Below are 17,887 nucleotides of genomic sequence, written 5' to 3' on the forward strand. Positions count from 1 at the left end.
CCTCCCCTCCCAATGCAGAGGGCCTGGGTTCAATCCCTGGTCAGGGAACCAGGTCCCACATGCTGCAATTCAGAGTTCACAGCAGGCGACTAAAACCCCATGTGCTACAATGAAGGTTGAAGATCCCATGTGCTGCAACTAAGACCTGGCACACCCAAATAAATAAATACAAATAATTAATAATTTAAAAATTCAGTTGACCTTAAATAACAGGCTGTAAAAAGGGATGTAAAAAAAGACTATAAAAAGAGACTCAAAAAATACTGTAAAAAAGGGATGTATATTTAAGGTTGGGTACACTCTAGCTCGCATGTATACACAAAACCAACTTTTACTGGCAACACTAACCAAGACCTTTTTTTTTTTTAACACAGCTATTTTTGTAGCAGTTATAATTATAAAGTAAAGAGATTGAGGGCTGTGATGCTGCTGTTGCCCTTTAGGTTTTTCTCACCAATAAATCCTTCTGGCCTCACATTTCTACTGGGGGCTGTCCCTAAGAAGTGGTCACCATGGGAGACCACAAACATATTCCAAAAAAGTCATCTATTATTCCAGAGTTTTACTTTCCATTTAAGAATTATCTCTAAGGTCCAGGCATGACTATCAGTCAACCAGTCCACTGACGGTGCATGACAGGGACGGCCAGGCGTGAAGCAGGCTCAGGAACCATCTCAAACGTGCAAACCTTTGCCCTTCAAGGATAAACCGCATTTGGGGGACAAAATACCCTCGGTGCCACATTAACTGCAGCCAGGTGAGGAAGACTTTGGTGGGACTGATAGTTGCAGACCTGCGTGGGGACAGCTGGGGTCTGGGTTATACCAAATGCCTCTATCCTAGGGGACACTTCTCCACCTGAAACTTCTCCAAATCGAGAGCTGATGGCAGAAAAACTTCTGGGACCCTCTCGGTGGCCTGGCTGACAGTAGCCCAAGGCTTTTCGGCTCTCCCCTGGGGCCAGGTAGGTTTCTCCACAGGGCAGTTGCCTGCCCCCTGCCTCCCAGCGTTCTCTGTGCTCCTCCTACCTCATCCGCTGGTCACCGCCCCAGGTGTGACAGGGAGAGCCACCTCTGGTCAAGAACCAGCCTCCCATCCCCAGGGGCAGCCCAGAGAGGCACACTGGGAGGAGACTCTGCCCTCCCTCCTGGGCGTCAGGACGCTCCTGCCTTAGGCGTGGGGGCAACTGACTCTGTGCAGGCCCTTCTCCCAAGTATGCTGGGAGGCAGGGTCTGCTTCTCTACCTGAGCCCACACCCGCTGTCAGGAACGCTGCTCCCTCACCTGGCCTCCACTGTGTGCCAAGGCAGCTGTGCCAGGGGTGGTCCATGCACAGAGGAGGCAAGAAACAGCTGCAGGAGGTTACATGGAATAATGAAGCTCTAAGGGTGTATGAATAGAGAAGTCACAGCTGCAAGGGAGGGGGAAGATCTGAAACTGTTCTGAGCTATGGCGACATCGACGGACTCAGAGTTTCATTTTCCAAGGAAGCTTCTTAGGAAACTAATAGTTCTCTGACTAGAAGTCTTGTGACACTTGTTGTTTTTTTTGTTTTGTTTTTTTTTAAAAAAAGGGGGCACAGCTGCTCTGCTGTCATGCCGAACTAGCTCACCAAGGCCAGGGGCTCTAGAGTGCCTGCCATCAACGGACAGACTTGTTAGAGGATTTGGGGTTTCTTGTTCCCATAACAGGAGCCCACGCCCTGCTCTTACTTTCAACCAGTCCAGTTCCAGCTGGTCCCTGCCCGCGGGGGCAGCCGCGGGAGAGCCGGGCATGCAGGTGGGAGAGGACGCGCTGCCCTCACACTCGCTGAGCTGCCGGGAGAGCTTCATGATGACCTCGTCCTTGGCCTGGATGGTCTCCATCAGCATCCCCAGCCGCTCGCTGAGCTCGCCCACTTTGCTCTTCAGCATCCTCACTTCCTGCTGAAGACTGTCTTTCTCCTGGTTGAACCTCTCCAGCTGGTTGGTGAGGCCCAGAATCTGTTCGTCCTTCTGGTGCAGAAGCCCCAGTGTGTCCTGTGGGACCCCATCGCAGAGGCGGCTGCTTGTGAAGTACTTGTCGTACTGGGAGGACCGCACCGTCTGCTGCAGCAGCCGCACGAGCTCCTGGGAGCCAGGGAAGATGGATCAGGGAGCAGGGATGGGAGGAAAAGCAGAGCTCATGACAAGTCTACACGGAGCAACCATTAGAGTTTGAGCAAATGCAGAAATTTAATGGAAATACCTTAATACCCAACTTCCTCTTGAAGGATCTCAAAAAATAGAGAAGGAAAAATATTTGTTCCATAAAGGCTGTCTGCAGAGAACAATGATAGGAAGCAGGAAATGGTGGACAGCCAGACTGCAATTAGCAACGGTTCCCAGGGAACATTCATACATATTAAAACATCTGAGCTCTAAGTTCACTGATCTGCTGAGGAATTAAGTATAATTAGGTGTGATCAGCTCAAAAAAAAAAGCTGCTGTTTAACAGGATGTGGAAACTCTTAAAACTATTCACAGGGCTTGGGCTGGAATTACACTCAAAGAGAGTGGGCGAGGTGCAGACAACACCCTCCCCAACTCACTCTGAGGGTCTTCACTCTCCTCAGAATTTCAAGTATCTATGAATAAACGATCAAGCAGAGCAGCAGTGCCTATGTCAGTGGCCATGGCAACACAGAACTCTTAGGGGAAAAGCACCTTCTGGGAAATAACAGAGTCAGAGAAACAAGAAAGCCGGGTTTTTCTCCTCCGGTCCCTGGCCTGCTGATGTGAGATAAGATACAAACGTTGAGGAAGGAGAATTACCTTCTGACTGGCTAAGTCTTTTCTTAACCTTTCTAGCTCTTCCTGCTGGTTCTGGACAAGCAGCTGCATCTCAGAGGCCGGCTTGCTGGCGCTGCCACTGCCCGATGGCACCTCGGGTGAAGGGTCACCAATACTGTGACGATTTTTGTATGATCCAATCATTTCTTTCAAAGGGCGCTTTCCTTTATAGGGAATACGTCCAAAATCAAAGGGAAATCCTGAGCCAGTTATTCCTACATTAAAAAAAAAAAAAAAGCTTGTTTTAAGTTCAGCCCCGATCTTCCTTCCAGAAATTCCAGTAAAATACATTAAAATACATTAATATCATCGTCTAAGGAGTTCTGCGTGCATCACTGTGCTCCTACCTTGTTCCTGATAACAACCAAACTTAGAACCAAAGACGATCTTTCACACGATCACTTTTAAGGAAAACTTTCTCTATTCGATGGCTCAATTTTTGCATTGAAAGAGAAAGTGTTAGTCACTCAGTTGTGTCTGACTCTTTGTGACTCTTTGTGACCCCATGGACTATAGCCCACCAGGCTCCTCTGTCCATGGAATTCTCCAGGCAAGAATACTGGAGTGGGGTTGCCATTTCCTTCTCCAGGGGATCTTCCCTACCCAGGGATCGAACCTGGGTTTCCCGCATTGCAGACAGACTCTTTACCAACTGAGCCACCAGGGAAGCTAAGAAAGTTTTCCCTGACTAGAAACTGAACCTGGGCCGTGGTGGTGGAACCACTAAACCACCGGCGAGGTTTAATGTTTAATGCTCAGTTTTTGCGTTAAGACAGGTGAAAAAAAAGTTAGACTGTACATCAGTACTAATGAGGAATTTATAACAAAACTGTACTATACATCTCTTAAGATTCTTTTGTAATGTTGTTTGTTTCTCATAAGATCCGTTCTAAGCCTGTATGTTCACGTCACCATTTTCCAATTTCAGGTACTTTGAGGACCAAAGAGAACAGAAACAGACAGGGAAAAACCCGGGTGCTCCAAGTTCCTACAGCATCAGCATCCTGAGCACAAGGTATCCCTTCCCCTGGGCACCTCAGTGAGGACAGGGCCGACATCTACAAGGTTAGCGGCAGGACTTAGAGATACACTAGGGATCCCTGGCTGCTTGCTTTCTGCTCATCTGTATTTACTACAAAAGAAAAAACAACAACAAAAAACCCCACAAAAACCCCCATCATGTTTTCTTAATTGTACATCCATTTTATTCTCTTTCTTAAAAATACTGAGATGCCAAACAGATTTTAGTGTAGGTGGGTTTGAATATATATTAAAAATGTAAAGAGGAGACACAGGAGTACATACTACACAGATTCCATTTATATAAATTTAGAAAGCAGGCAAAACAAAATCTACGATGTCAGGAGTCAGGAGGGTGATTGTGGGGTGGAGGGAGTGGGAGGTGATAAAGTGACGCGAAGGGGTCTGGGGACGGGGCTGGCCCCGGCACTGTGCGGTTTCTTCAGTGAGTGCTGGCTACATGGATATGTTCACTTTGCGAAAATCCATCAAGCTATACATTTCTGACTAGAGGGCTTCTCTGCATGTATAAAGATTAGCTTGTTGCTGCTGTGGTTGTCCAGTCATTAAGTTGTTTCCGACTCTTTGGGACACCATTGACTGTAGCCCGTCAGGCTCCTTTGTCCTTGGGATTTCACAGGCAAGAATACTGGAGTGGGTTGTCCTTTCCTTCACTAGGGTATTTTCCTGACCCAGGGATCAAACCTGCATCTCCTACATTGTAGGCAGATTCTTTACCACTGAGCCACCGGGGAAGCCCATGGAGATTAGTTTATTTCCCATGAATAACGTGGACAAGAAGCTGGTGGGCTTGATTCCTGATTCACAGGAAATACCCATGAATCAACAAGATAAAAATCAGAGCCATCTTTGTCTCTCTGTGTCTTTCACATGGGCTGCCTCTCAAAGGGCCAGGGGCTGAGCAGAGACTAAGAAGGCACTGCCCTCCAGCAGGGCTGGCAGTTCGTGCCTTGATCGAGTCACTAAGCTTCACTGATTCTTCCTTTCCAGTCTTCTACTGTGCATCCTTCCAGTTCATCCTAGAGTCTCTAGGGGAAATCAGAACCAACAATATTTACCTTCAACAATCCAAATCCCCAGCCCCAATCCCTGTTCCTCCAGGAGGCTTTCCCAGTTCACAAGGAGCCCCTCTACTGGGTGCCCCCCTAGCTGTGCCACACACTGGGTCACAAGGCATGCTCAGCTTGGCCATATCTTCACCACGTCACACTGGACCACAGGCTTCCATGTGACCATCCTGCAGATCACAAGTGAACTCCCCACCAAAGCAAGTCATGGTGGTCCTTTTCCAGGGGACAGAAAAATATCTCCTTTAGTGAACATGTGCTCTCAGTAAAGATTTCCTAAAACTCTGCCTCCTATTCCTGCCAGCCCATGCCAGAAGCGAGTACAAGGAAGAATTTCAAAATTATGTATTCCTATTTTTACATTTAAAACATTGATATTCCCTCAATGGGTCCATGGCTGTGGGACCATGAAAGGCTGCTTAACAAAATGCTGATGGAGAAGTGTATGAATGAGTCAGGCTGACACCTTAAATCCTGGTGGACCTTCGTATCACAGAAAGAGGGAAAACCAGATATTACATCTTCCGGATGTGATTCAGCAAGAAATAAACAACATCCCCAGCCCCTACTCCACCCCAAAATATACTCTAGTCATAATTAAGAGTCAACCCTGAATCTGTGCAGGCCTCTGCTCTAGCGACCAGTGTATACAGGAAATACTATGTACGGCATATATAGGAAATACTGTGTATAGTGTATACAGGAAATATTGTGTACAGTGTAAACAGCATATGAGCAAATACAGGGATGGAGGAGCCTGTTACACGACCTTACAGAAATACAGTCATCAAAATCCAGAATGTGGGCAATTCCTCAGCATGAAGACTCTGTTTTCTTCAACAAGCAGAGCAAGGTAAATGGAAGACAAAAAGAAAACAGAGAGCTGTTCAGCCTAAAAGAGACCTAAAAAGACACACGACTAAACACACCTGGGGGCCCTGTTAGCACCTCATTTGCTCAGGCCAACTGTAAGAATTACAGAACAACTGGGGAAGAAGACAAGCAGGACTTACTGTAGCTGTATTTAGGTTTAATGCTGAAGCTATGGTTCTTTTAAAGAATCACCTCTTAGATATACATACTAAAATGTTTACAGATGCAGTGGATTAGTATCTAGAATTTACTTTAAAATAACCCAGCTGGTGGTAGATGCCAGGAGGGGCAGGAGCTCAGAGAAGAAAGAAGCCAAAGCTGTGGAATATGACACTGCATCTTCTACTTTTGTGTGCATTAACACATCTCTATAAATAGAAAGTTTTCTTTTTTTTTTTAAATCAGTATTTCCGTAAAGAGCACCATGACTTCTGGATTTCCCATTTCCTGAAAAAGTCTCAGAACCCAGGACAGGACATTTATTTATTTCTTGTGACATCTCATTTTTAAGCTTTTATATTTTGTTTCCCACAGAGAGAACACACCTCCCATTGGGCCTCATGCTCCCAGCAATACCTGTGACCAAGGGTCTCCCACGGCATCAGGGGTTAGCAGGTGGCAGAGGCGAGAGCGGCAGACAACAGGGACCACGTCCATACCTTTGTTGCCTTCAGGGGCCTGCTTCTTCCTTTCTTCCTGCACCATGGACTCCTCCAGTTCCTTAGGGCTTGGCTCTAGAAGCTCCCACTCTTCATTGGTGTAAAACACACTCCTCCGACTATCATTATGCCCTTTCCCGGGACGGAAAGAAGACATTGAATTTCTATGGGGAAAAACAAAATGTTTAACTTTTTAAAAAATGGCAAAGCAAAATGTAATGTCACATATGGGCATGAATTTAAGCAAACTCCAAGAGATACTGAAGGACAGGGAAGCCTGACATGCTACAGTCCATGGGGTAGCAAAGAGTCGGACACGACTTAGTGACTGAAAAACAGCAACAACAAATATCACATATATACGATAGGCAAAAACTAAAATACGATTATAGCAAATGTTGGTGAGGATATGGAGAAATGAGAACTCTCATACACTGCTGGCGGCACGTATAAATTGGAACTATTACCAGGGAGAACAATTCAGCAACATACAGATAAATTGAAGAGGTTTTGACCCGAAGGCCCAACACCTCAGCATGAAATTCTTCAACATGTGCACAAGGAGACACGAGCAGCAACACCCACTGCAGCGCTGCTCGTATTAGCAAAACCCAAACGACCCGAACATCTACTGACAAGAGGACACATGAACCGGAGCGCATTCACAGAGCCAAATACTATACATCACAAAGTGAATCTGCTCATTCAACAAATACTAAGTAAGTGCCTACTACGTGCCAGGCACTAAGTGTTTGGGATTTGCTAGTGAACAAATATTCTGGTCCTTGTGAAATGTACATTCTATCTAAGATTACATGAAACATATGGACAAATATTCTTTAAATGCTGAACGAGAAAAGAAAGAAAACAGAAGCACGACATGGTTCATGTTATTTTTTTAACTTCAAGATAATACTACTAATAGACATCATTATACATACATATGTAGCAAAACTTTAAAAGTCTGCATAACAATGATAATTATCAAATAGAGAATACTGGTTACTTCCATAAAAGGCAAGAGAAGAATGAGATCGTGGAGACAAGAGAAAGTTTGAACTGTATCTGTAATGTTTTAATTTGTGCTTTTAAAAGTGCAGCAGAAATATGACAATGTTACATAGTTCGGTAGTGCTACCCAGGTAGTAACTCACTACAATCTACACTTGCCTGTATGCTAAAATTATTTCACTAAAACTTCTAAAAACTAGGTTGGGATTTCTACTTCCAGTAAAGATGGACTAAGAGGAACTAGATTTATAGTCATCTGAAACAACTGACAAACTGAACAAAACAGAGGAAACAATGATTTTCAGACACGACATCAGGCTGCACAGGGCAGTGGCCCCTGAGCGGTGGAACACGAACAAGGCAGACCCTTCCCCTGTCCAAGAGTAGTGCCTAGAGACTTGCAGGCCGCAGAGCTGGCAGGGGGACGCAGGGGTAGCTCTGCCATGAACTGATAAGACAGAGATGGGACTCCCAAGACAGGTGGAGTTCAGAGGGCATAGTATCGGCGAGAAGGCTGTACAGAGGGCTACAGAAATGTCAGAGGGTTCCTAGGTCTCCAGCTGAGTAGTATCAGGCTTGTGTGTAAAAAAGTTACTTGAAAATGGGGAAAGAACTCGCTACAGGAGCAGAGACTATCCCTGAGGCTCACACAGAGCCAGGAATACTGTAAAGCCCCACCAGCCAGAGTGGAATCTCCTGCAGCATCAGGTTGAGTACTCAGAAAAAGGTTACTGACGTTATCCCTGAGCTAAAGGCTGTTCTTATATTACCTAAAAAGCTTAAACGTGAACTTCTGAAGTTTTAAACTGTTTCTGAATAATTAAGCTACATTCCAGAACAAAGCTTAAGAATATATGTAGGACTTCCCTGGTGGTCCAGTGGTTAAGAATCCACCTGCCAAGGCAGGGGACATGGGTGCGATCCCTGGTCTGGGAAGATCCCACATGCCAAGGGGCAACAAAGCCTGTGCGCCACAACCACTGAGCCCGAGGGCCGAGAGCCTGCACTCTGCAGCAAGAGAGGCCACCACGAGGAGCCTGCGCACCACAGCTAGAGAGGGGCCCCCGTCGCCGCAGCCAGAGAAAGCCCACGCAGCAACGAAGGCCCGCACAGCCAAACCAAGTAAATAAATAAAAGACACATGCACGTAGGAACACATACACCAAAAAATCCAGCACTCAGGTAAAACTCGTAATACTGACATTCAATAAAAAAAATTATCAGGCTTGCAAAGAAGTAGGAAAATAGAACTCATTTTCAGGAGAAAAATCAATAAACAGACTCAGAAATGACAAGTAATAAAATTAATAGAAAGGAATTTCAAAAGTTATTAAAACTGTTTCCCCATGTTTGAGAAGCTAGAAGAAAAGCTAAACAGTTAAATAGAGATATGAAAGATGTTTAAAAAATTCAAATCAAAACTTCTAGAGATAGAGGAAAACATAAGCAGAATACTCTGTGACATAAATTGCAGCAATGTTTTTTTAGGTCTGCTTCCTAGAGTAATGGTAACAAAAGCAAAAATAAACAAATGGAACATAATTAAACTTAAAAGGCTTTGCACAGCAAAGGAAACCATACACAAAATGAAAAGACAACTTACAGAATGGGAGAAAATATTTGCAAAGAATGAAACTGACAAGAGATTAATTTCCAAAATATACAAACAGCTTACAGTTCATACAGCTCAGTATTTTTAAAAACAATAACACAAACAGAAAAATGGGCAGAAGACCTAAATATGACATTTCTCCAAAGAAGGCATACAGATGGCCAACAGGCACATGGAAAGATGCTCAACACTGCTAATTATCAGAGAAATGCAAATCGAAACCACAATGAGGTATCACCTCACACCAGTCAGAATGGCCATGAACAAAAAGTCTCTAGGTAACAAATGCTGCAGAGGGTATGGAGAAAAAGGAGCCCTCCTTCACTGTTATAGGAACGTAAATGGTGCAGCCACTATGGGAAACAGTATGAAAGCTCCTTCAAACACTGCAAATAAAGTGACCATACGATCCAGCAATCCCATCCCGGGGCATATATCCAGAAAACATGAAAACTCGAATTCGAAAGATACATGTACCCCAGTGCTCACGGCAGCACTGTTAATAATAGCCAAGACATGGAAGCAACCTGCTAAATGCCTTTCAATAGATGAACGGATAATGAAGATGTGGTGTGTAAATATACATACACACATCCACACACACACATACACGGGGCTTCCCCGGTGGCTCAGAGGTAAAGAATCCACCTGCAGTGCAGGAGCCACAGGAGATGTGGGTTTGATCCCTGGGTCAGGAAGATCCCCTGCAGGAGAGCATGGCAACCGGCTCCAGTAGTCTTGCCTGGAGAATCCCATGGACAGAGGACCTGGTGGGCTACAGTCCATGGGGTTGCAAACAGTCAGACACAACTAAAGCCACTTAGCAACACATACACATACATACACACACACAGTGGAATATTACTCAACCTCAAAAAAAATAAAATACTGTCACTTGCAGCAACAGGCCTGGACTTACAGATTATCACACTGAGTGAAGTAAGTCAGACAGAGAAAGACAAACATATGGTATCACTTACATGTGGAATCGAAGAAACTAACACAAATGAATTTATCTATAAAACAGAAACAGACTCACAGGCATGGAAAGCAAACTTACAGTTATCAAAGGGGGAAGGAGGTGGGCAGGGACAAATTAGGAGTTGGGATTAACACACACACACTCCTGTATATAGAACAAACAACAAGGACTGACTGTATAGCACAAAGAACTATATTCAGTATCTTGTAATAACCTAAAATAGAAAAGAAACTCAAAAGAGAATATATAACTGAAACACGTAGCTATACACCTGAAACACATCATAAATCAATTATACTTTAATTTTTTTTTAAATCTAGAGATTTTCTATGATGTCTATGGTGAAAATATACTTGATGGGATTCATAGCAGACCAGACACCACAGAAGGAAAGGTTAGTGAATGTGATGACAGTGGAACAGAAACTATCCAAATAAAACAGAGGAAAGACGAAAGGAAGAAAGTTAACACGCATGGTACAATGTTAAACAAGTAATAATGTCAACTGATGTTCAACAAGGATGCCAAGAAATTCAATGGAGTAAAGACAGTCTTTTCAAAAAGTGGTACTACAATTGGTTATTTGTATGGGGAAAAAATGAACTTCAACCCTTACCTCACATAACACATAAAAATTAGCTTAAAATATATAAATGAGTAAGAATTAAAACCACTAAAATTCTAGAAGAAAAGAGGCAAGAAAATATTTGTGACACTGGGTTATGCGAAGACTTCCTATATAGAACACAAAAAACACAATGTGTACAAGATTAAAATGACAAAATGAACTTTATCAAGATTAAAAATATTTTCTTCTTTGAAAAATATTTGCAAAACCTATATCTGATAAGAGAATTGTATTCAGAAAATACAAAGAACTCTTACAACTCAATAATAAAAGAACAAACAACTCAATTAAAAACTGGATGAAGGACCTGAACAGTCATTTCTCCAAAGATACACAGATGGCCAACAAGCGCAGGAAAAGATTCTCAACATTATTAATCAATAGGGAAATGCAACTTAAAACTGAAGCAAACCACACCCACCACAATGGCTAAGTTAAAAACACTGGTGATGCCAAGTGTTGGGAGGGATGTGCAACCACTGCAAAGGCCATGTGCTGCTAATGGGAGCACGGACGGTGCGGCCACAGGAGGACAGCAGGGCTGCTAATGGGAGCACGGACGGTGCGGCCACGGGAGGACAGCAGGGCTGCTAATGGGAGCATGGACGGTGCGGCCACGGGAGGACAGCAGGGCTGCTAATGGGAGCACAGACGGTGCAGCCACGGGAGGACAGAAGGGCTGCTATTGGGAGCACAGACGGGGCAGCCACGGGAGGACAGCAGGGCAGCATCTTCACAAGCTGAATACACACTCAGCTAAAGAGCTCCACAATCCCGATTCCCCATATTTACCCAAAAGAAATGAAAATATGCCTACACATGGATGTATAACTGCAGCCATGAAATCAGAAGATGATCGCTTCTTGGCGGGAGAGCTATGACAAACCTAGACAGTGTGTTAAAAAGCCAAGATACCACTTTGCTGACCAAGGTTCATATAGTCAAGGCTGTGGTCTTTCCCACAGTCATGTATGCATGTGAGAGCTGGACCATTAAGAAGGCAGAGTGCCAAGGAATTGATGCTTTCAAACTGTGGTGCTGGAGAAGACTCTTGAGTCCCTTGGACAGCAAGGAGATCAAACCAGTCAATCTTAGAGGAAATCAACCCTGAATACTCATTGGAAGGACTGATGATGAAGCTGAAGCTCCAATACTTTGGCCACCTGATGCAAAGAGCTGACTCACTAGAAAAGACCCTGATGCTGGGAAAGATTGAAGTCAGGAGGAGAAGAGGGCAACAAAGGATGAAATGGTTGGATGACATCACTGATTCAATGGACATGAACCTGGGCAGACTCTGTGAGATGGCGAGGGACAGGGAAGCTTGCGTGTTACAATTCACGAGGTCACAAAGAGTCGGACATAATTTGGTGGCTGAACAACTACACATAGGACTTGGATGTGAATACTCAGAGCAAGCATTATTTATAACAGCCCCAAACCGGATATACACCAAAAGTCTATCAACTGGTGAATGCATAACCAAACTGTGATATATCCATACTTACTGCATACTATTCAGCAATGAAAAAAGAAGGACCTATAAAAACACTCAACAGTATAGATGAGTCTAAAAAAGATGATGCTCATGAAAGAAGACAAATACAAAAGACTACACATAGCATGACTCCATATACAAAAAATCCTTAAAAATTTCATACAAAGGGGCATGAGAGAACTTTATAGGGTTGTGGAAATGCTCTATATTTTGATTATAGACGTGTTTACATGACTATGTGTAATTTCTAAATTCCATCAGCCTGTACACCTAACATAGGTAAATTATACTTCAGTAAGGTTATTAAAATAAAGAAGAGGAAGAAATGTGCATCATTCAGAGTTTTCTGAGGCAGATTAAAAGTAAGGGGGGGATGTAGCTTCATCTCTAGTGTGAATCAGATGATATTCTCATGTAAAACAGTCATTTTTTCAATGTTTTACATTTCTGAAAGCATGATTTTTTTGCCTTGTCTGAATTTCATCAAAGCACTTTAAGAATTTAGAACAATGTAGAGAAATTACTTAATACACTTATGTTTCCCTCACTCTACTGAAATTCACAGACAACTGCACAGAGGAATTCCCCAAGAAATTCCCCACTATAACCCAATATGCAATGTTGTGGTAAAGTCCCATTTTATAAAAATTATACCATTGGGGAGAAAGCTATTTCAAAATAGTTGCTCAGAAGAAGGAGAAACTCTAACAAAAGCTGCGTACGATTTTTCTCATTTCTTTGATACAACTGCTGAGTAGAGGCGCCCCTGGACCCTCTACACTATAAAGTTTCCCTGGCCTTGCTAGAGCCAAGGTCTCACAGCAGCTTTCACTCACATGCCACATGTTACTTCCACCATCATCTATTTGAGGAGTTAAGTTCTTCTTGCCATTTGCCTGAGCCTTAGAACTATGCTACTCAGCTCTGGTCCTTAAAGGGATACAGAAGAAGGACTTAGAGAGCAGGAAAGAACTGAACTTGTCTGGGGAGAGAGAAGAGTGATTTACATGACTTAGGACTTCCCCAGCTTGGCCTTGTCATTCCTACCCTGTCTCGGGGCCCACATGTGCAAACACCATGCTCTCACCTGCGGCCAAGGGACTGAGCCTTGGTTGGGGGAGGTACCATCTGCCAAGCCTTATGTGATGAAGAAATGAGATCAGGCTCAAAACGAAAGCCTCTTTAAGCTGAAACACTAATTGCTGCTTTTTGATCTTACGCGGTGAAAGCCAATTCTGTGACCGTGCCACATGGGGGTCAGTAGAGTACATGCTCCTCAAGCCACTGTGTCCTCTCCAGTCAGCAGAGGCCTCTGCACAGTGTCCTGCCAGCGCACTCTTGCGAGTTCACAACCAGTCTAACAGGGTTCTGCTGGCCGATGCTCGGGGCCATTCTCGTTCAGCGCTTGTTCACCTCTGAGCAGAACTTCTGCGTCCTTCCAGGCACTGTACTAGGTGCCTGCTGTTTCATTCACTAAACACTCAGCTACTCTGATCTGAAAGGTAAAGTCAGGGACCACCGGGCAGCCAAATGTCACCTTGATGGCTGCAGTGTGCAGGCTGAACTTTTACAGACGAACACCAGCAACAACACTGCAAATCAACTGAACTCCAATGAAAGTTAAAAAACAAAAAACCCAAACAGCAGCAACTATATAATTAATAAGGAAACCTCTATTTCTAGGTTCACATATTTTAATTCGATTTTTCTACATACAGTTTAAAAGGTTTATCTAAAACGTAATAATTTCAATATTCATTTTGACTCTGATAATCAGCTAGAATTTTATAGGCTGACAGAATGGCTGGAAAAATACATCATCAAATCCTTCAAGAGCTCAAAACTCCACAAACACCCTGCACAACCAAGCTTGGGGCTCTATCATCACCTTGTCTATGGCAGGAAGACAGCTGCAAAAGGAGGGCAGGCTACCTCCGGAGTGCCCAATCGGCTCTATCCCTCCTGACTACGAGCCCCATCAAGAAAAAGAAAAAGTAGGGGTGGAGGGGCTCTGACCGGCAACAGCTTTCCAATGCTGCAGTGTCTCCTCTTGTACACATCAATTATTCAGAGAGATTCTCACAAGGATATGGAGACATATGTACAAGGACACCAGGACAATGTTATTTGAAATGATTTATTTGGGAAAAGGAGTACATCAAGGCTGTACATTGTCACCCTGTGTATTTAACTTATATGCAGAGTACATCATGAGAAACGCTGGACTGGAAGAAACACAAGCTGGAATCAAGATTGCCAGGAGAAATATCAATAACCTCAGATATGCAGATGATACCACCCTTATGGCAGAAAGTGAAGAGGAACTCAAAAGCCTCTTGATGAAAGTGAAAGTGGAGAGTGAAAAAGTTGGCTTAAAGCTCAACATTCAGAAAACAAAGATCATGGCATCTGGTCCCATCACTTCATGGGAAATAGATGGGGAAACAGTGTCAGACTTTATTTTTCTGGGCTCGAAAATCACTGCAGATGGTGACTGCAGCCATGAAATTAAAAGACGCTTACTCCTTGGAAGAAAAGTTATGACCAACCTAGATAGCATATTCAAAAGCAGAGACATTACTTTGCCAACAAAGGTTCGTCTAGTCAAGGCTATGGTTTTTCCTGTGGTCATGTATGGATATGAGAGTTGGACTGTGAAGAAGGCTGGGCGCCAAAGAATTGATGCTTTTGAACTGTGGTGTTGGAGAAGACTCTTGAGAGTCCCTTGGACTGCAAGGAGATCCAACCAGTCCATTCTGAAGGAGATCAGCCCTGGGATTTCTTTGGAAGGAATGATGCTAAAGCTGAAACTCCAGTACTTTGGCCAGCTCATGTGAAGAGTTGACTCATTGGAAAAGACTCTGATGCTGGGAGGGATTGGGGGCAGGAGGAGAAAGGGACGACAGAGGATGAGATGGCTGGATGGCATCACTAACTTGATGGACGTTGAGTCTGAGTGAACTCCGTGAGTTGGTGATGGACAGGGAGGCCTGGCGTGCTACGATTCATGGGGTCGCAAAGAGTCAGACACGACTGAGCGACTGATCTGATCTGATTTTTTTTTTTTTAAAAAGCAGAAATAACCAAAAGGGACTTGCAGACATGACTGAGATCTTGAGATGAGTTTACACTGGATGATCTGAGACAGCCCTGAATGTTATCATAAGTGTCCTTATAAGAGGGAGGCACAGGAAAATACCACTATAAAAAAAGGGGCTGGGTAAGGGACCAGGGAGGAAGAGTAGAGCAATGTGGCCATGGGCCGAGGAATGCTGGCAGCTTCCAGGAGTTGGCAGAGGCCAGGGAAGCGTTCTCTCCTGGAGCCTCCAGAAGGAACCAGCCCACTGACACCTTGACTTTAGCCCAGTGAGACTGATTTGGACCTCTGGTCTCCAGAACTCTAAGAGAATGAATTCATGTTGTTATAACCCACCGAGTTTATGGTAATTGTTAACAGCAGCCAGAGCAAACAAATACAGCTGGTCTCCAACAAGCTATCGCTCTTAGAATCATAGGCTTTGCAAGACTACTTTTTGTTACAGTCCATATTTCAACAGGCATTGAAGTTTGGAGCATCATGTCTAAAGTTAAAATATATTTACTGTTGATATAATGACTTGGGAAAGAAGTGTCATCAGAAAGGCCCTCTCCAAATCATCCTATATATTTAATATGGATAATGAGTTCACCAATTCTAAAGTCACCAGAACAAACATTTAATAAAATGTGCACTGCCTCATGTTTAAAAACAACTGGACTATATGATGATCTTTTACTTTTATCTAGTTTGTTTCACTTTTTCTATTTCATATTCAGTGCTCCCATTTCATTTCACTTATTTTTCCATCTTTTTTTTTTTATGTTCTTTCTCAAGCCTTTACCAAGCGCAGTAGAAAAGCTTTTGTATACACATATATATAATATGCATAATATATACCCTACAGAACTTAACGGATTTTTGCCTAACTAAAAAATTTAAGACATTTTGATTCCACATTTGACTTAGTATGAACAGAATGCTAGATTTCTAATAAAAGTAAATTGATATGCAACAGTTCACTGTATAGCACAGGGAACTACAGTCAATATCTCATAATAACCTATAATGGAAAATAATTTCAAAAGTAATATACGTGTTTCTGTGTAGCTGAATCACCATGCTGTGCACCTGAAATGCCGTAAGGTATAGTTAAACCTGAATACAATACATAAAGTGAGGAAAAAAGAAAAATATATAAACTGGGCTTTCATATGGGAAAGACTGAAGGCAGAAGGAGAAGGGGACGACAGAGGATGAGATGGCTGGATGGCATCACCGACTCGATGGACACGAGTTTGAGTGAGCTCCAGGGTTGGTGATGGACAGGGAGGCCTGGAGTGCTGCAATCCATGGGGTTGCAAAGAGTCGGACACGACTGAGCGACTGAACTGAACTGATGGGGGAAAAAAAATGTGCACTGCCTCCAAAAAAAAAAAAGAATCAAAGTGAAAATAATCTCATCGTAGAATTTCCAGGCAGGTACAGCTCTACTGGCTCCCTGCTGCCCATAGGACAGACACTACCCCATCACTTCACCCTGGGCCTCCTGGCCTCTTCAGCAACTCTTCAGTCATCACCTCCGCTCAGCACCCTCCGCTCCCAGCGCATGAACTGGTGAACTCATGAGACCCTGCTCTACCTTCCACACCTTTGCAAAGGTGTCTCTGCACTTGCCCTTTCCTTTGGCAGGTCCCACCTGACACTTCAAGTCCCAAGTTAAAACTCATCCTCCACGGCACATCCTTGCCCTCCCAAACATCTCCCCCGCCACCCACTCAGTGCCCCTAGGGAGGTTCATGCTAGGAGGACATGCCAGGTTCAGCCTTCAACTGCAGCCTCCAGTGCTTTGTGACAGGACTCCTTACCTGCCTGTCTGTCTCCCCGGAGGACTGTAAGTACCTCAAAGGCAGGGAGGGACCACCTCTTATCCAAGGGAGCATGCATGCCACACAGGAAGAGGGGAGAAGAAAACACAAAGATGACTGGAGAGTGGGGGTACCCAGCCAGGGGCAGCCTTCAGAGCGGTGTTTCTCAAACTGTGGGTGGCAACCCATTAGCAGGTCAGGAGACTGAATTAAAGAGCCATAAAATCAATTTTGAGGGTCATGATGAGAACTGTTTTAATACACTGGAAGAAAAAACCTTAGCCTTACTAGATGTAATAGTTAAAATTTTATGAAATGTCTGTTTTGTGTGCTTACAAACACTATGCAGTTATGTATGAATAGATATTATTTGCTGTGGATTCCCAGTCAAAAAGGTAAATAACGCTTCCTTAGAGAGAAAGCCCTTCCCAGGAGGCCAAATAGAAAATACAGCACCCGAGGAACTGCAGTGCCCAGCAGGAGGGTGTGTGCCACCCACACATGTGTTCGGGGCTGAGGGCAGAAAAACCCTGAGGAGCAGGAACAAAGGCTGTTTCTGGGCCGGGAAGGGTACTGAGCCTTTCACTTACTCATCATTCCTTCCTCCAGCAGGCTGCAGACACCTGACACACACAAGGGCCCGTGTGCAGAGCTGGGGATACACATGCCAGGACAGACGGGTCCCTGCCCCTGGAGCTCCCAGCCCCCACCTGGGAGGTGGCCACAGACAAGAACGCAGAGAAACAGAGTAATTGTAAGTGGAAGTAAGGCTGTGAACAAGAAGCACAGGGGTGAGTAGAAC

At 44.1% G+C, this 17,887-nt stretch overlaps 1 protein-coding gene across 1 annotated transcript in view; it reads right to left on the minus strand.

Moving 5' to 3' along the window:
- TBC1D2B (TBC1 domain family, member 2B) overlaps positions 1 to 17,887 on the minus strand; it is a gene marked incomplete at its 5' end in the record, with an annotated part of 91,310 nt that overhangs the window by 26,181 nt on the left and 47,242 nt on the right. The window contains 3 exons of the mRNA XM_010843404.1: positions 1,712 to 2,107; positions 2,792 to 3,024; positions 6,450 to 6,613. Coding sequence (XP_010841706.1) covers positions 1,712 to 2,107; positions 2,792 to 3,024; positions 6,450 to 6,613 — 793 coding nt within the window. The remainder of the gene's footprint in view (positions 1 to 1,711; positions 2,108 to 2,791; positions 3,025 to 6,449; positions 6,614 to 17,887) is intronic.

This window comes from Bison bison, unplaced genomic scaffold (assembly GCF_000754665.1).
Source record: "Bison bison bison isolate TAMUID 2011002044 unplaced genomic scaffold, Bison_UMD1.0 scf7180017864181, whole genome shotgun sequence".
In the NCBI taxonomy this organism is placed as follows: domain Eukaryota; kingdom Metazoa; phylum Chordata; class Mammalia; order Artiodactyla; family Bovidae; genus Bison; species Bison bison.